The sequence below is a fragment of the Aspergillus steynii genome, assembly GCF_002849105.1.
Source record: "Aspergillus steynii IBT 23096 chromosome Unknown P170scaffold_1, whole genome shotgun sequence".
Classification (NCBI taxonomy): Eukaryota; Fungi; Ascomycota; class Eurotiomycetes; order Eurotiales; family Aspergillaceae; genus Aspergillus; species Aspergillus steynii.
Genome location: NW_020194398.1, coordinates 4,249,692 through 4,267,423, shown reverse-complemented (window position 1 = coordinate 4,267,423; position 17,732 = coordinate 4,249,692). Strand labels below are relative to the sequence as shown.

The 17,732-nt window shown below is 53.9% G+C and overlaps 5 protein-coding genes across 5 annotated transcripts; 2 read left to right on the top strand and 3 right to left on the bottom strand.

Moving 5' to 3' along the window:
• Nucleotides 1–1,042: 1,042 nt before the first annotated feature.
• On the bottom strand, nt 1,043–4,456 carry P170DRAFT_347517 (Rho family guanine nucleotide exchange factor CDC24; the record flags this gene model as incomplete). Its single annotated transcript, XM_024843635.1, has 4 exons — nt 1,043–2,412; nt 2,477–2,663; nt 3,134–3,382; nt 3,482–4,456. 4 exons carry the CDS (start codon nt 4,454–4,456, stop codon nt 1,043–1,045), a joined length of 2,781 nt encoding a protein of 926 aa, XP_024710365.1.
• A 1,591-nt stretch (nt 4,457–6,047) lies between these two features.
• Nucleotides 6,048–6,988, top strand: P170DRAFT_31339 (uncharacterized protein). Its single transcript, XM_024843263.1, has 4 exons — nt 6,048–6,345; nt 6,396–6,634; nt 6,693–6,813; nt 6,870–6,988. Exons 1-3 carry the CDS (start codon nt 6,202–6,204, stop codon nt 6,793–6,795), a joined length of 486 nt encoding a protein of 161 aa, XP_024710364.1. The 5' UTR covers nt 6,048–6,201; the 3' UTR covers nt 6,796–6,813; nt 6,870–6,988.
• A 621-nt stretch (nt 6,989–7,609) lies between these two features.
• Nucleotides 7,610–10,925, top strand: P170DRAFT_461014 (F-box and WD domain protein). Its single transcript, XM_024851991.1, has 2 exons — nt 7,610–8,107; nt 8,225–10,925. The coding sequence occupies exons 1-2, from the start codon at nt 7,873–7,875 to the stop codon at nt 10,438–10,440; spliced, it is 2,451 nt and encodes an 816-aa protein (XP_024710363.1). The 5' UTR covers nt 7,610–7,872; the 3' UTR covers nt 10,441–10,925.
• A 295-nt stretch (nt 10,926–11,220) lies between these two features.
• Nucleotides 11,221–12,795, bottom strand: P170DRAFT_470485 (uncharacterized protein; the record flags this gene model as incomplete). Its single annotated transcript, XM_024852763.1, has 1 exon — nt 11,221–12,795. One exon carries the CDS (start codon nt 12,793–12,795, stop codon nt 11,221–11,223), a length of 1,575 nt encoding a protein of 524 aa, XP_024710362.1.
• Nucleotides 12,796–12,964: 169 nt separating this feature from the next.
• Nucleotides 12,965–16,902, bottom strand: P170DRAFT_398920 (involucrin repeat protein). Its single transcript, XM_024846254.1, has 3 exons — nt 16,474–16,902; nt 13,514–16,396; nt 12,965–13,455 (listed from the first exon to the last, which is right to left on the bottom strand). Exons 1-3 carry the CDS (start codon nt 16,636–16,638, stop codon nt 13,345–13,347), a joined length of 3,159 nt encoding a protein of 1,052 aa, XP_024710361.1. The 5' UTR covers nt 16,639–16,902; the 3' UTR covers nt 12,965–13,344.
• Between the last annotated feature and the right edge of the window lie 830 nt (nt 16,903–17,732).

The following is a 17,732-nucleotide window of genomic DNA, read 5'->3' as shown; positions in this document are numbered from 1 at the left end:
TTCATCCCCAGGACATGCCAATGACAGCGGTCAACACCGTCCGCCCTGCCCCTGATTGATCTTCCGAGGCGGACAAGGCGAGGGCGAGAAAATGCCTCATCTCACCTGTCAGAACTCTCCTTTTCCTCGCAAGTCGGCACTCCAGCCTCATTCCCGGGTCCCTAATAAGCTCACGAAAGGGAATAAATAGAATGGTGGCCGCGACATTCGGCAGACCCGATCCACTTGCGAGTGGGCCGCCGCTCTCGGATCCCATCCGATGGCGACATCTACAGAGAACAGTGGAAGAAGAGTATATCCTAGTACTCCGTAAAGTGAGACAGTAATTCACGCATCGTGCAGTCTAAATAATCGAATGCCCTGTCCTTTGCAATCTCTCCCGAATCCGGCTTTCCAAACTCCGACCAGGCCAATTCCCAGCCGGGCAAATGCAACACAAATAATGAAAATAAAATCCAAAATTCCCTCACTCCAGACCTCTCGGGGGAACCGAAGATTCAAGATAATAAAAATAGAAACGCAATCGAGTCGGCTCGATCGAAATAGCGGTATACATACATCATGCAGTCATGGTCCTCGGACGTAGGGGAAAACAGCAGCCCAAACAAGACAAGACAAAAAATGACACTCCAGACGCATCCATCGTCGTCGCCGGTCCCCTGGCCATGGCAAGAGAAGTTCGGTTGAATAGCGGCTCCTAGCGCAAGAAAAGAAAGAGAAAAGAAAAATGAAAACCCTGTACCATCCCTGTTTTTGTTGTTCCCCTTTCCGGTTTATTCACGAGATTATGATCAATGATTCCCCAACAGTCTCAAGCCAATCCAGTTGGAAATGAGTTGTCGAACACCTGGAGACAACGCCAGCGACTTTCCTTGAGAAACCCTTCGCCCGGTCAGTCTCTGCGTATGGCGGAGAGAGCGTAACCAAGAGGGAAGAGAGGAAAAAAAGAGGATGTAGATGAGAAGAAAAAATCAGAAAAAGGAAATAGAGACGGACATATCCCGTAGATGACAATTAGATGACGATGGTGCCCATTAATACTTCAGTTCTCCACGGCCTGACAATACAGCTGGATTTCCCCAACTTGGCCTCGGGAGAGTGCGTCTCGATGCTGCTCGCGCCATTCCATAAATGCCAGTTGGACCGCCTCGTCGCTGTCGATCGTGACGAAATCCCCGTCCTCGTCGCGGTAGCGCAAGCGCACCGACTTGTTTCCAATGGACCGGTTGGTGAATCGCGCCAGCTTCGCGTCCACCCGGTCCGTGAGCGAGCGGAACATGATGTTGCTGGCGATCACCAGAGTCACGTAGTTATCGTCGAAACTAACCTTGGCCTTGAGCTGGGTGGGCATGAGAGGGTCCTCGTCGGGCTCGTGGCTCAAGGGCGACGTCGGTTGATCCGACGTCGACGGGTTGGCTCGAGATTCCGAATACTGGGGTTCGTTGAACTGGGTGGCGGGCATATGGCGCGAGTCGTGGTGCGAAGGGGTGTTGGAAAGATGGTTGGCGTTTCGGATCGGAAGATTGCCGTTGGTGGGCGAGTTGTTCTGGCTTCGGTTGACGGGGGCCTTCATGCTGGCCATGTGCGCCGGGATGGGCGGAACCGGCACGTTGTCGACCGTCTGCATCGTGTGTGCGCCCATGTACCGGCGCATTTCGGGGTTGTGGTTGTGGATGTCGGGACTGCTGGCAGATCGCATGCGCTGCGCCATGCCGTTCGAGGCTTGGCCTGACATGGGCGGCAAGGAGGGACGCTGCACGCCTCGTCCATTCGGGGCGTTGTTGAAGTATGAATTCGAGCCATCCCTGGATGCACCCCGAGACAAGGCCGGGGCCGTGTATCGGTTCGACTCTTCGTTCCAATTGGCCGACGGCGTCTGCCGTCCGTAAGAAAATCCGGTTGATTGAGAACTTGATCGCGTGGACGGCGTCTCGGCGACGGGTGAGAAGTAGGAGGGGGCGTTTCTTTCTGCGGGGGACATGCCTCCGCCGGGGAACTGAGTATGCACCGAGAGGTTAGGATCGGGCATTGGGAAGCGTGGCGGACGACCCGAGGAGAGAGGCGGCCCTGAGCTCCCACTTCCTCCCGTGGCAGATCGGGTTCTCAGGCTCGTGCTGGAGGCATTTCGACTCATGGGGAATTCGGAAAAGAAGCCGGCTTCCTTGGTGGCTTCCTGTTCGGCATCATATTCCTGCTGGTAGGGGTTTGGCATGTTTGCCATGCCCTTCATATATGTGAATTCCGTTTCGGACGTGCCGGTGCTTCGGGTGTTGCGGTTCTCGGCTTGAATCGCGCGTTGGTTGTCGATATCCTTGTACCATTTGCGCATGGTATCTTCATTCTGATAGCGAATGATGAAGTTGTCCACCACGCCGGGGTCACCCTTCCAGAAAATTTGGATGCGATAAGAGCCTACAGGAGGTATCTGTCAGCTACTGTAATCCAGGCTGGGTAAGCAGCTAAGTCCTTTTCATACCGGGCTTTTGAAGACAAACGATATCGGTCACATTCGCCATGTAAATGCGGCCTTTGAGCTGAAGACGTGGCTTTCCCTTCACCGTGGCGGCGGGCTTGTCTTTGCTGACAATAAGCTTGGTCTTTTGTTTGTTCGGGTTGATATCCTTGCAGCAGAGAAGGATGCGATCGAAAAGGTAGATGTGGTACTAGACTCGAGAAACCAGGGAAACATTCCCCCGAGCAAGTCAGCGATCAAAGTTCCTTTTTTTATATATAAATAAAAAAAAAAGATCATGCGGTGGTTTTTCCGGGCCCTTGACATGACAAAGCATCCAATCCTCTGCAGGAGAGAATCCGGTACGTGAGTGAGACCACACGCCGCTGCGGAAGTGATATGGAGACAGGGCTTCATAACAAATAAAGGACCAATGAAGCGGGAGGGTGCATCTCTGACTGATCAGGGTCCTCTGAAGGCTGTGGGGGAGGGGGGTATAGCAGTGCTTTCCAGGAAATTCGAAAGGGGCCTTTCCGAGGAGAAAAGTGCACGCCTGTCTTATTTTGGAAACCCGTCCATGTCGGCGAGGTTAAGTCGCATGTGCAAGCCATATTGTGCAGGGGAAACGATGTTTGCGGGCCAAAAGTCTTCATAGCAATGGGTGATTGAAAGGGTACAAACCTCTCTTTCCGAATCCTTGCCATTGTCGCCTTTCAAAACCGTGAAAGTCCCAAATCGGAGCAGATCGCCGAACGAATCTATCTTGAGCGATTTCCAATCATCAACTCGCTCATCGAGTTCCGTAAACGCCGAGGCGAGATGTTCCTTGTCAATTGCATCGTTCGCGAAATCGAGGACGGTCTGAATCGCATCGATGGCCCGGCTGATATCGTTTTGGAGATCTGGGTTTTCCGTCTGTTTGCGAAGTTCCTATAGGAAGCGTTAATACTGCGCCCTCGGGACTAAATTTGATACCTGGCGCTTCCGTCTCCACCGGAGCGGACGGGGTAGAAGGGAGAAGAGACTCACGCTAAGCATCAGAGGGTACTTTGTGAGTCGTTGGAAAGGCTTGACAAAGAAACCGTTCAACGTTGCGGGTTGGGCCACCATCTGCTGCAAATCCAGGGAGCGCGGGGCAACCCGAATCTTGTCCCATTCCCTCAGGCAAACCTCGTCGCAGCGCATCTGGTTCGAGATAAACGGCTCGTACTGTCGAAAGGCCTCCTCGTGCTGAATGAACACGTCTCCCCAGTTCTGCCTCTCCTCTGGCAAGGCATAATGCTGCTCGATGCGAATTAGAAAGCGCTGGGCAAAATCGAGTAGGTTGTTCAGGTTCAAGAAAATCTGATGGCTGAGATCGCCGGTCAGAGCGCCCGTTTCCTCCAGTTCCTTCTTGAGCGCCTGCAGGTTCTGTAGATGGTGGACGTAGTCGCGCTCCGTTTCCAGCAATTCCTTCAGGATATGTTCGCGCCGAGTCAGTTTGACCGCCCCCTTTTCGGGGGCATGGGTGGGATCGTCGGCTCGTCGCTGCAGTCGGCCCTGCATTTCCAAGATATCCAAGACGCGGTTGACCATTTTGATGACCTTGATGAAGCCGGTGGTGCTGTCGCCATAGAGATCGGTGATGAAGAAGCAGTCCTGTTGAGGGAAAGCCAGTTCCTTGAGGGAGGCCTGCAGGAATTTGAAGGTGGCGGCCTTGGGACGTTTGGCCTCGGCGGTTTTGACGGGGTCGACTTCCAGGTACTCCTCGGGGCTGGAGGCGTTGTAGATGGTCAGGAGAGGGTATCCAGCACGCAGGCAGTTCCATAGCGAGGCCACGGGGTCGGTGTTGGCTTGCGCTTCGTCGGCATCGTCCATCTCCCGCAGGTGCGGCTCGAATTCGGGCAGCTCGGTCAGGCGCTTTCTGAGGTTGACGCAGCTCTGGTAGATCGACTCACCGCCGCGGCGGTTGATGATGTTGTCCTCGGGGATGGGACCGCCATTTACAACCACGGTCTCGGCCATTTCGACAGTCCGTCGACTGGGGCCGCGAGACGAGCCAACGGCGGGATCTCAGGGGAGGGCGGAAGGAGGGGAGGACGGGGAGGAGGGGGAGGGTCGGAATCGGCTCAAATCCGCGCAGCAGATCGAGAGGACGGGGAGGTGGAAAGGACAGACAGGCGTGGTTGTACAAGAGGAAGAATAAAGTCGAGCATGGATCACTGAATGCGAGCCGGTGGACCGATGCGGGATGAATGGCGCAAGCGAGCAGCTAAGAAAGGGAGTGGAGATAAGTGGTACGTTAACTCCTTGACTCAGCTGGTCTCTGCCGTGTCTCGACTCTTCCAGTCTTCCAGGATGAGGGGGCAATAAATCCACACGACCGTGAGGAAGAGAGAGAGAGAGAGAGAGAGAGAGAGAGAGAGAAAGAGAGAAAAAGAGAAAAAATTGAAAAAAAGAAAAGACCAGAGCAGGGGAGAGAGCGAACGGGGCGGATGTAAATATGCAGGTCACAATCCAGTGACCATGAATTTTCCCTTTCCCTTTCTCTTTCCTGTTTGTTTCTTTTTTTACGCGCAGTCCCCCAATATTGCAGCGTTCCTTTGAGAGAAAATCTCCGACCCTTGCTGGTAAGTGACCAGCCCCCGGGGATTGGGAGATCGAGAAAGGGTGGATGTGGATGTGGATGTGGATGTGGGGTTCGGCCGCTGCAGCCAGGCAAGCGTCCAGGGGAGACGAGAACTTTCGAAGGAGGGATTCGAACGAATGGCAAATGGCAAAAGGCAGATGGCAGATGGATGGAGGAACCAAGATCGAGATATGACGGTCTCCGTAGGGTCAGGAGATGAGGAGTACCTTTCTGTCGGATCCCCGGCCGATGGGTCCGCAGGGGCAAGGAGATTCAATTCCGTCAGGCTTCCCCTGCCGATGCTGGGAGTCCTCCTTGGGCACTACGAATCAGAGAACCAATCTTCATACAGTGAGCGTTTGAGATTCGGGCTAGTCAGTCTCGCCTCCTGAGACGACGGGGTTGGTCCCGGGGGTAACTACGGAGTAGGATGTAGGATGTAGGATGTAGGACTCTACGTCGGAACTCAGGGTAGCCATGGCTGGATGGGAGGATGGGAAGGCCGAGTGATCGAGGGATGGACGAAGAAAGAAGAAAGAAGAAAGAACCAGGGCGACCTGGAGATTAGAGGCAGGGAAGATGAAAGAGGAACCTAATCCAGGCTGATGAAAGGAAAGACGCTCTCATTGGTGCGCCGGACACCTCAGGCTGTCAGGCATTCAGGCATCCAGGCATCCGAGTCACGGATAGACATCGGCCCTGTAGAGGACGAATCCAACTGTCAGGTCCTTTGCACCATCTGGCCGTTGACTTGCCCCTTGATTACAGCCTACCTAGTACTAACTATGAAGACCTCTTTCGACCATCATTCTCGTCGAGGCAGGCGCAATGATAATACCTACCCCTCCAAACCTGTCCAGATGCACCTTCCGGGCGAGGAGGTGGCTCTGTCCATTTCAACGTCGACCTCTCACGATGCTCATTCATTCTTCTTCCTTGGAACTCTGCTTTCCATGTCATCTTCAATATCGGAGCATTTTCATTCAGACCATACTACTTACTATATCCATAAGATCCCCCCCCCCCTATCTCGGCCGACGTTCTGTCCCCGGCGCGAGTCGAATTCGACTCGCGGACCTTGAGCTTTGTTGGAGGGCGAGATTGCAAATTGCAACCCTCAATCTTCAACTCGGGCTGATCAATGAAACTAAGGAAAAGGAAACCTCGTCAAACAGCAAACCAGCCAGCACAAAAGCAGCCAGCAAAAAAGCAGCCAGCAAAAAAGCAGCCAGCAAAAAAGCAGGCAAATCCTACCGGGGGGACCGCGAATACCGCGATGGCCCAGGTAAAGATCAAGCCCAAATTCACACGCTCATTTTCTAACTTGTTTGCCAGCCCCCCCATGATCCGCTGCAGGATGCATTACCCGGGAATCCAGCCGACGTGACCAGCTTCTTGTCAACCATAGACGCTGACCCTGAGACGGAAGAGCTTCAATTAGCCGCTTATCTGGGATTTGGTACCCGCCGCGACCTGCGATACTTTGCAATTTCTTGGCCGGTCTTGGACTGCCTGAGGATCTTCTTCACGCTTTTTCCTGCGGAGCTTACGTGGCTGAATACCAGGTACCTTAAGTACATACTTCTTTCGCTTTATCTCAGCAACAGGGAGACCATTCAACTTGTAACACAGCTATATGATCGGGGTCCTTACGATGTTTGGGCCTTTGACCCCGGACTGCTGCAACTTAATCAGACGACAACGTATATGCACATTGCATATTTTCTGGAAATAATGCTCCAGCAAATCAAAGGCACCTACTTTTATTCCCCTTCTGACTTGAGGGATCGGCTGAATGCAGTAGCACAGACCAAAGTCTTCGCCGAATTGGGCCGTCGGGTGCCCCCATTGAGTTGCGAGATACCCCCCAGACTGTACACTCCAGCTTCCGGAGAAACTTGTGATGAGGGATTCAATCGGTGCTGCAATTTGATCATATATCTGGCGAAAACTGTTCAGGATCCTGTTCTCTGGCAGACGAGATTCGGCGCCCAATCAATAGTCGACGGGGCGCGGTACCCAATACCCATGAGATACAAGCCCGGTTGGATGCGAACAGCACCGCTATTGGCACCCGCAGCGACTTGGTTTGGTCCAATCAACCAGTCTGTGAATGTGGCAAATTATATTGCCTTGCTCAGAGGTCAGGGAGGAGATGGAGGAGACGGAGGAGATGGAGGAGATGGAGACCAATAAATCCCCAGGCCTCAGCTCAAAAACCAGCACGAATGATGTTTTGTTTGTTTGTTTGTTTGTTTGTTTGTTTGTTTGTTTGTTTGTTTGTTTGTTTGTTTGTTTCTTGCTTATCATTATCGATACCACCGTGAATGAACATGGCCTTGCTGGATTCCAATTGCTGCATCTGCGTAGAAAGGTGCCTCCATCTAGATGGTGTAGACTGGAAGTATACAAATCAACCCCAACGGAAGGCCGCTTTAGCCGGCGCCAAAGCGGCTCCGCGGCAGGACCCGAAGCAGCAAGCGCGACTGACGTCCATCGATGAATGAATGACAGTCCGACTCTCTTCTTGTTTTCGTTTCTTCCCTCGTCCCATGTGGCCACTGGACTAGTCATCCTCTTATCTCGCCCTCAACTCTACCAGGGCTGGGCGTCCCCCGCCCTCTTCCTTCGCCGTCGGCTTCTCTGTTGGGTGATCGGTGATCGGTGATCGAGTAACTAGAAACCTCCCCTCGTCATTGCTCTCGCTTTCGGCCGCCTTAGCCCAAGCAGGTCGCGCAGAAACGACAGAGCGTCTTGCTTCTTTTCTCTCTATCCTCCTTGAAACTCCGCCTATTTCAACCCCTCCAGACTCATGGCGAGGGAGACTCCCGCGCCCGAATCCACCATCCCTCGTCTCCTTCGGCTCCACGCCGCCAACGACTCGTCCCTCGCGACCTCCTCATTGCCCACGCCCTTCAAGCTCGACGAGGGCTACTCCGATGAGACCGGGAGTCAAGCGGACAAGGACTTCCTTCTCAGATCGCCCACGAACGATGTGATGAATCTCCCGGAATGGCTCCTAGCTACGAGGGAGGCGGAGAGAGCTGGTGAGTTGCTCCTGCTGGCGCAGACTCGCGTGTGCCCTGTTCCCGTGGATTCATTGCGTCCCACTTCGGACTAGGTGCTGACATTTCCCCTCCTTTCTTGCTTTCTCTCTTATCTAGACTTTGCCTATAGCTTGCTACGATCTCTAAGTACCTCTACCGTAGCCGCTGTGGTTGACCGACTCGCGCCTCTACTACACATGGACCCCGTTCTCAAGCTCCCGCCCGAAATCACCTCCGAGATATTCTCCTACCTAGACCCGCAAACGCTAGCGACCGCTTCGTTGGCATCTCGCGCCTGGCGTAATCGCATCTCTGACTCGCGCCTATGGCGATACCTCTACATCCAAGAAGGCTGGCGTGTTGACGTCGACGCCGTGCGCCGGTTTGAAGAGGAGCATTCCGGGCTGCTGTCCCCACAGAGTCGTAAATCTCGATCAAGATATGCGGACGCCGATCTAGGAGAACCGAAGCAAAAAAAGCGGGTGCCACCAAGCTGGCTGGACTCTCGGGAACACGGATCTTTGGAGGATGCCCACGAAATTACGCCGACAAATGGACAGCAGGCTCCCGTGGACGCCGACCCCGAAGGGGATCATCTCATGAGCGATGCCTCAAACCAGCGGAGCAGGTCGGATTCCGGGAGGCAAACGTTGGTAGGCTGTGGTAGTAGCCACGGGTCTGCCTCGGCCGGTCAGATTCCCGTGTCCGCCAGGATTTCCCCAACTTCCTCTCTCTTCTTCAGGATGCCTAACGGGTCCGTGAAGCTCAACTGGATTCACCTGTACGCGCAACGCCGTCGGTTGGAAGAGCGATGGAACAAAGGCTGTTACAGTACATTCCAGCTTCCACACCCGTCTCACATGGATGAATGCCACCAGGAGTGTGTGTATTCGATTCAGTTCTGGGGCAAATGGCTGGTCAGCGGAAGTCGAGATAGAACCGTGCGGGTATGGAACCTAGATACCAAAAGGCTATGTCATCCTCCCCTAGTGGGCCACACGAAATCAGTGCTGTGTTTGCAGTTCGACCCTCGTCCGTCCGAGGACATCATCATCTCCGGGAGTAGCGACAAGAGTGTTATCATTTGGCGATTTTCGACAGGCGAGAAGATCCATCAGATTGTCAACGCTCACGATGACTCCGTTCTAAATCTGCGGTACGACTCGCGGTATCTGGTCACCTGCTCCAAGGACAATCTGATCAAAGTCTGGAGCCGACACCAGCTGACGCCGGCCGATCAAGAATACCCAAGAATCCACCATGGCGCTGGAGTTAACTATCCCTCATATATCATCGACACCGCAGATATGTCATCCCCCGTCCTCGAGGCGGAGATTGCTCGGAACCATAATCTGACTCTGGCACCCTACACCCTTCTCATGTCACTGGAAGGCCATGGCGCCGCTGTCAATGCCATCCAGATCCACGAGGATGAAATCGTGTCCGCCTCGGGTGACCGACTGATTAAGATCTGGAACCTCCGCACCGGCGCCTGCGAAAAGACCGTCATCAGCCACGAGAAGGGCATTGCTTGCGTCCAGTCCGACAGCCGCCGCATCATTAGCGGGAGCAACGATAACACCGTCCGCATCTTCGACCACATCTCTGGCGCAGAAGTCGCCTGTCTCCGAGGTCACCGTAATCTCGTCCGCACCGTTCAGGCCGGGTTCGGCGATCCCCCAGGCGCCGAAGAAACCATGAGACTCGAGGCGTTGGCCGTCGACAACGAATTCTGGGATGCTCAGCGCACCGGCACGAGCGTCGGACTCGGTCCCAGCGCTTTGCGACGGTCAGGCTACCTCCAGAATACCGCCGGATCGCGAGACCCTCGGGACATCAAGGCCCTGGGAGCTCGAATCCCCCCGGGCGGAGGTGGAAGTCGGTGGGCGCGCATCGTCTCGGGCTCCTACGACGAAACCGTCGTCATCTGGAAGAAAGACCGTCAAGGGAAATGGGTTGTGGGCCTGGAACTCAAACAGGCTGATTGCGCCCAAGAAGCCTCCTCGATGAACGCGAGCTCGACGCCCCGAATCCGTCACCCGCGAGGCCATCCTCTCGCTCCCCAAGAGGGAGGCCCGCCTCATCCACCACCGATGCAGAACCCGGCAGCCCACGGGCCTCATCTTAACCCATTCGCCCCGCCCTTCCTGCCTCTCAACAACGGCCATCCTGCTCGACCTATGCGAGCCGTGCCCACCTCTCGCGTCTACAAACTCCAGTTCGACTGCCGAAAGATCATTTGCTCCAGCCACGACCCTCGAATCGTGGGGTGGGACTTTGTAGGGGACGATCCCGAACTTAACGAAGCGTGCCATTTTTTCAGCAGTTTATGAATTGATTCCCTGGATTTGGTTTATTCCCTTGCTAGACTCTATTTCTCGGCCTGTGTCTTTCTCCTGTCTGTCTCCGATCTGTATTTGGAATCTTTCTCATGTGCAAATGCATGGTGTCGATCAAACACCTGGTTATATCTTCCCTCCCTTTCCGTCGAGTTGCATCCACCCACTACTCTCTCGCTTGTCTTTTCTGAGCCGGTCATTCAATACATCCCATTTGCTCTCGTTCTCATCCCCTCTCTCTTTCGCTTCTACTATCTCGGGCTCGTTAGTCTATTTTGCCCGGCTTCTTGCCGTCATACTTGGGGTCATGGTCATTTTATAGGAGTTATGGAAATCCATCCCACCCAGAAAAGTCATATTTTGCAGATCTGTGTTGGACTGGATCTTTGCGATTCATAAGGTCTATATTTTTCTTCTGAATTACTTCCCAGCGACGGTGGCATCAAGAGCAATGGAGTTCACTGGTTTCAGGTCCTCGCCAATATAGACAAATATTACTAGTTTCGAATCCCTTTCGTCCACTCCGCTCACTGCCGGGAGTGATAGTGATTCCGGAGGTAGAAAGAAAAAGGAGCAAAGAAAAGAAATGGAAAAACAACGTGGGGAGCGAGCTGTAGTGTGGTAGCAAATATTTCTAACAATAATGTCACCGGTATAGACTAACTGGGTTGTCATCAGCGTAAGAACGGTCTCGGGCAGCGAAGAACAAGAGCCATCAATGCCACCATGCATGGGTACAAGAAGTTTCGACTACCTATCTCCCGGAAGACCAATCTAGCCAAGCATAGGTTCCGTGACGAGGAAGTTGCGAGAAGCCAGGCCACAGAGCGATTTCCATGTATCTGTGCACCGTCGCATGAACTGTTGGGATTGCTTGCTCACGTCAAATCGATGTTGTGGTTGCTCTGCCGTACTCTCGTCTAGAATCTGGCTTCGAGCTGTAGTATAGGTGTCATGGGAGCAGGTATTAGAATCCGTGACAATGTCCGACTCGTTGCCCGTTCGTAAGCAGCACGAAAAACAAAAGGCACTCGTCTTCACTTGCTGTAACCAAGTCACGGGCTTGTCCTCGCTTCCAACATCCAATTGCTGTACGCTACTCAGCATGGACGTTTGTGTTGAAGCGAGAAGGCATCCAGCAGAGTCACTATTTCTGCTGCGGATCTGCAGGCCTGTTGTGAGCGCTTCTCCAGACGCTTCAGCTGTGTGCGGCTGGCCTTCACAACTCTGGTACGATGTATTTCTGGAGATATTACTGAAAGTATTCATGGATATCGGTCTTCGTGGCAGACGAAGGACTGCTGGATTGGGTAGTGGCGGCAGTGCATTTTGAACCTCTTGACTCCCAGTACTTGAATCTGCTCCCAGGGCGATATGTGTTTCTCTTTTCAAATTTCCAAGGCCTACATTTGAGCGTGCATCCTCATGAATCATGCTGTCTTCTGCGTTGACGCCGTCGCACTGAGCCATTGTGAGCGTTCTTCGATGAAAAGGGTGCTCATCCAACCGCCTTGCAGCATTCATGCCATGTCCACTCTGTCTGTGTGGAAACCGACCCAAGACAGCAGTACCATCTGCCGCTCTTGAAACGGCGCATACTTGTTGATTTGAACCGGCGGACGGAGGGGTGGATGCAAAACCAAGGCGTCTCCGCCATCGCTCCCCGTAAGATGGAGCACCCGCAGCCTGCACAGTACGGCGACGAGAATTACTATTAAAGCCGAGCCGGTCATGCAGCTGAGGCTGTCTATCATTTGTGAAGGACTGTACAGGGAACTGGGTGGAGTAGCTGATCGCTTCCTGGGTGCCGAACGATGGAAGACCAGGAGGTGTTGGGGACCTCACCGGTGGAGGATATCTTGGTAAGACCGGCTTTGCGGGCGAGGAAATGTCTTTCGACCATTTTGAAGTCGTCGGTCGCCGACACATATCATTAAGACTGCTCACTTCGCGCTGTCGCAACCGATCAACTAGGGTCTGTTTGGACGAGGGCGACTCCGGAGTAAAAAAGCTGTCGGAGAGCAAATGCGACTGACATCGGCAAGAATTGGCGTCCTGGTCTTGACAGCAGTCTTGCCTTTGCAACGGGGGGTTATGGGCAGTCTGCTCGGGTGTGAGAGGAAGGAGCATGGCGATATTCGCTGCCATCCTACTGTCCAGCATGTTCGGCTCGTCCATTGAACTCGGATTGGCATCGTTGGCGGAGCTTGCTCGAACAGCATTATAGATAGAGCTATCATTGCTTGATTCTGATAATTCTTCTTTTACGCATTGTGAAGAGTCTTCGAATGTCGACCGTGCCGTTGAGAAGGCCTTTCGTTTGGAATGAGGTTGGCATTGGCTTGCCATGCTGAGACAACGCGTGAGAGTTGTTAATCCCACATTAGAAAGACTGAGGTACATAATATATAGAAATTTGTGCGAGGGTGGCCTCAGATGGCTTGAGATAATGCCGGGATTGCGATGGTATCCATGCGATGAAGGGAGCATGGCCCTCCATCGTGCTTTCCAATTTGTTCTCGAGCAGATGAGAGAAGGCGCTCTGTGAATCCGACAGAAACCAACAAGACCAACGGAATATGAACACGAAAGATTCACTCAAAGCTATGAAACGCCCGTGGGCAAAGAAGTAGATTATGTATAATACATGACTCCCCAAAATTGTCTATGTGGACAGTCAGATAGTAGGACCGAGAGGAAGAAATGATTCGCCCAAAGAAAATAGACCGGAAGGGCTGCAAAGGAAGAAGAGAAAAACATTAGTATATACGGGGAATAGTAGTAGATAACAGGGGGATATCAATCGACATCAGCCAAAGATAGGGCGATGGGATGGGAAAGGAGGCTTGTGAAAAAAGAAATATCAATCAAAAATCCAAAACGCGTCTTCTATCATGATCATAAAGCGGTGACACTCTGGTCAACGCCAGGTTTGTCATTGGCATTTGCTTGCTCCTTTTTCAGATTTCGGACCAAAGTCTCGAGTCTGCGACGCTCTTCTTGTTCCGCCTGTTTGTCCGCATTAGCATCAATGGGTTCGGACCCCAAGGGCTTGGGATAACTTTACCTTCAGGATCTTCATGTTCTCGACCCGAGTGTCCCGCATCATTTTCTTAAACTCGTTCTTCAACACCATAGTCGACGTAGTCTCATAGGTGCCATCGCGTCCCATGGAGGGGTTGTGGATGCCCATCCAGGTAATGCGCTCCTCGTTGAGCTGCGTTTCCAGCTGCTCGCAGCGATCACGGAGGCTGTCAATGTGACCTTCAAATCGCTCGCGCTCCTTTTCGAACTCAATGCTGGCCTTGGTCATAGTCTCGTAGTCATCAATGGTTTCTCGGAGTTCCTTCTCCAGCGTCTCTGCGCGATGTTGCAGGTTGCCGTTGTGGCCAGGCTTGCCGGCCTTCAGACCTGCGAGTTCCTGGGCCAGTTCAAAGTTTTTCATATGTAGCTCATCGAGCTCTTTCTGGATACCAGGGTTGGCAGCCGCACGTTGAGAGCGAGAGCCATAGGCGCCATCGAGCTCGGCTTTGGCCATTGTCAGCTCCGTCTGGACTCTGACAACTTCACCTTCCAGCTCAGTCAGCTCACCCTGAAGGCGCTGGGCAGTCTCCTCGGCATGAGTACGACCCTCGGTTGCCTCCCGCAGCTGCGATTCGATGTCGGCGCGAAGTTGATTCATGGACGCTTCCAGCCGGTCGATTTCGTTCTCGGCCTGTGCGCGCTTGTGTGTGGCCTCTTCAATACGAGCGTCGGCTTCGCTGCGAATCTGCTGCATCATGTCCTCCAACTGGGAGATCCGCTGTTCGGCGCGTTCGCGTGCTTCCGTCGCTTCCTCTGCCTTGGCGTCGGCCTCCCGATGAAGCTGATCAATCATTCCCTGCAGACGCGCCGTTTCGGCATCCGACTGTGACCGCACCGTACTCAGCTCCTCTGCGTGCGTGTTGGACCCGGTTTGCAGTTGTTGAAGGTGGGCTTCCAGGCGAGTGACCTCGGCCTCAGCGCGGAGACGCGCTTCGTGAGAATCGGCCTGGGCCTCTCTTTCCTGCTGAAGATCCTGCATGGCACCCTGCAGGCGTGCGATCTCGGCCTCTGAGCGGAGACGAGCTTCTTGAGCCTCCTCCTGAGCTTCCTTTTCGTGTTGGAGCTCTTGCGTGACGCTCTGCAGGCGTGTTATCTCGGCCTCAGCACGAAGACGGGCCTCGTGGGCATCTGCTTGCGCATCCTTCTCACGCTGCAGCTCCTGGATGATACCCTGGAGGCGTACAATTTCAGCTTCCGCGTGCCCCTGGGCTTCGCGTGAGTCCGTCAGAGCTTCCTTCTCATGTTGCAACTGCTGGATAACCCCCTGAAGGCGTGTAATCTCAGCCTCTGCGTGGCTCCGGGCTTCGTGTGAGTCCGCCAGAGCTTCCTTCTCATGTTGCAACTGCTGAATGAACCCCTGAAGGCGCAAGATTTCGGCCTCTGCGTCCGCGCCGGCCTTGTTAGAATCTGCCAGGGTTTCCTTCTCGCGCTCAAGCTCACGCAGGACGTTCTGCAAGCGGGAGATTTCGGCCTCGGCTTGGGCACGCGATTCTTTCTCGGATGTGAGGGCGGCGGAGTGATCCTCGGGGATGCTCCGCATTTGTTGCTCTGGCTGCTGCTCACGCGCCGCCTCCAGTTGCTCCATGGTAAAGTTCAGCTGATCCCTCGATTGCTCGCCATCGCGTTCCGCCAATTCGAGATCTTTCTTGACATGGGCTAGCTGCTCGATCAAATCGGCGATGTGTGCGTCTCTTTGCGCATCCGATTTGGAGTTTAGCTCACGCTGCTGCTGGATCTGTGTCGTAAGAATACTCTTTTGCTCCAGGAATCCTTCCATCCGCTGTTGGATGTTGTCCACGGCCAGGTTCAGGTATGAGAGTTGTTCCGGCAGAGTTGCACTGGATGACTGGGGCGGCGGGGGTAGTGGTTGCGCCCGAGACAACCCAGACTGGCCTACAATGTAGTGCAGCTGGGCATTAATTTCACTCAAGTTCTGTTCTGTCTCGTAATCTCCGTCTCTAGAAGAAGATACACCGGCTGGCTGGGAAGCGAGCGCACCAAGTCCGTCATCAATGTAAGCAAGATGTGCTTCGACCATTGCTGTCGGATTGACTGGGCCACCATTGTTTGATGGCGGTGGGATCGAGTGGAAGTCACTGTTAGGGTTGGATTCCAGAATCATGCCGCGCATCCGCTCACTCAGCTCCTCCAGTCGTCTTTCCATGTTGTGCAGCGCATCCAGACCCATGGGCATCTGGTCCGAACCGTTGGCAGGTCCCATTGCACGTGTACCTTGCCCATTTACTTCCTGAGCATGGTCGGATGGCTTATACAAACTTCTGTCGTCAAAATCGTCCACACTATCGCGAGTGTTGTGGCTCGAGAGGCTTTCCGGGGTGTGTGGGATATTGTTGTTGTTGTTCTTCTTCAAGCCCTTATGGGTCATCTGCAAGATGCCAGCCGTGTGCTCCAGCAGTCGCTTCTGGATCTGTTGCACTCTCCGCTCCAAATTCCAGATTTCCTGCGAGAGGTCCTCGCACTTGCGCGCACTCACAGCAAGCTCCCCGTCCGATTTGTCCAGCGGTCCCGAACCGCCACTGCGCCCAAAGACACTTTTGCGACTGCGGTTGGACTTGGGGGAGCCTCCAGATTCATACTCGTCGCTGACTCGAGGACTCTTGGAGTTGTACAGTCTACTGAGAGACATCGCCGCATCGCGGAGTTTCGTTTCCAGGGCCAGTTTGCGTTTGGCCGCATCCAGGCGACCCGACAAGAACTTGTATTCTTTCTTCAATCCTTCCACCTCCTCCAACGACAAGATCTCATAGTTTTTGCTGTCCCCCATGGCGGTCTCCGTTAATAGATACATGGCGACGGGGTCATTGGTGTTCAGGAGTGCGGAGCTCTGGGGATGCGCCGGGTTAAGCTGTTCCGGGACCTGGATGTTAGTGACCCATTGCGGAAGAACATCGGAGCGTAGCATTGAGACAAGAGTAGGCATACCGGGTTAAACCTGGAAGTGTCTGCATTTTGAGTGTCGAAGTCGCCTCGATAGCCGTCCACGAGGGTCTTGGTTGGGGGCGGCTGCGGAGCGCCAAAGGAATTGGCGGAGTAGTGCCTTGGGTCGCCATACGACGACTGGCTTGATCGGAGCTCGAGACGGTTCATTGCGACGGAGAGAATGCGAGAACGGAGTCAGGATGGGGATCGAGTGGAAGTTCAATCGAATCCACCCCAATTCATGCGAACGGCGACGAGAATCACCAGGCAGCGTCCATGCTGGGGGGGGCGAGAATGTTTACGGGACGCAGTACGGGGTAGAAGAGGGAGATCGAACACTGATCTAGAGAAAAGAGTGACCCGAGTTCGATCACCGGGAGAGGCAAAGGGAATAAATAGAAACAGGATAGGGAGAGAGGTCGGGGTGTGTAGAGGAAGAGGGAGGGAGAGGGAGAGAGAAAGAAAGAAGGAAAAGTAAGAAAGACGAGCAGAAAGGAGATCACGGGGATCTGCGAGGGCTGAGCCGACCGTCGAACTGCAGGTTGATGCATCCACCTTCCGGCCCTCGTCCTGCCCTTCCTCTTGTCGCTGTTTGGCTTGGCTTTTCCTTGGGCTTTTTACAGAACTACGGATACTCGCCATGTCTTTCCCCTTCGCTCTCGGTCTCCCAGCAGGTTTCACCCCCGAGGATCGTCCACTCAAGTGGAGGCCGGTGTCTGGCTGAACTGCAGGTATGACGACGAGGTTGATGTTGATCGCATCCCAACCACCGGCTTTAGGAGAATTTTGCACACGAACCGGTTCGTGTGAGCGATCGTACTCGGGCAGATTCTGATTAACTACCGTGCGATGGATTATATCTCACATTTCATGGACCGGAAGGGCAGATGCAGATCGGAGGAGTCAATTCCCCCTCAGAATCCTAGTGATCGGGCATTCTCGACGTCTCAATTCTCCAGTGACAGACCGGCTCCAGACATGTCAGCTTGTCAAGTCGGTCGGGAATTCCAAATCGCCCAGTTTCACATTCCACGGAGTCTCAACCGTCTCAATAATGGGGTTGCAACGAATGAAACGTCGACCGGGGAGAAACCTCGGATGGCCGCTTGGAACTCCTCAATTTCCGGGGTAGCAGAGACCACTGGTTCATCCCTCCCTCCCGTTCTTTAGGCCTGGTGATCATTTAATATAAAATAATTAACGCGCTGCCCCCTCTTTTGCGTTCCCCTCTTTTTTCTGGTCGACGATGCTGCGAACGCCAG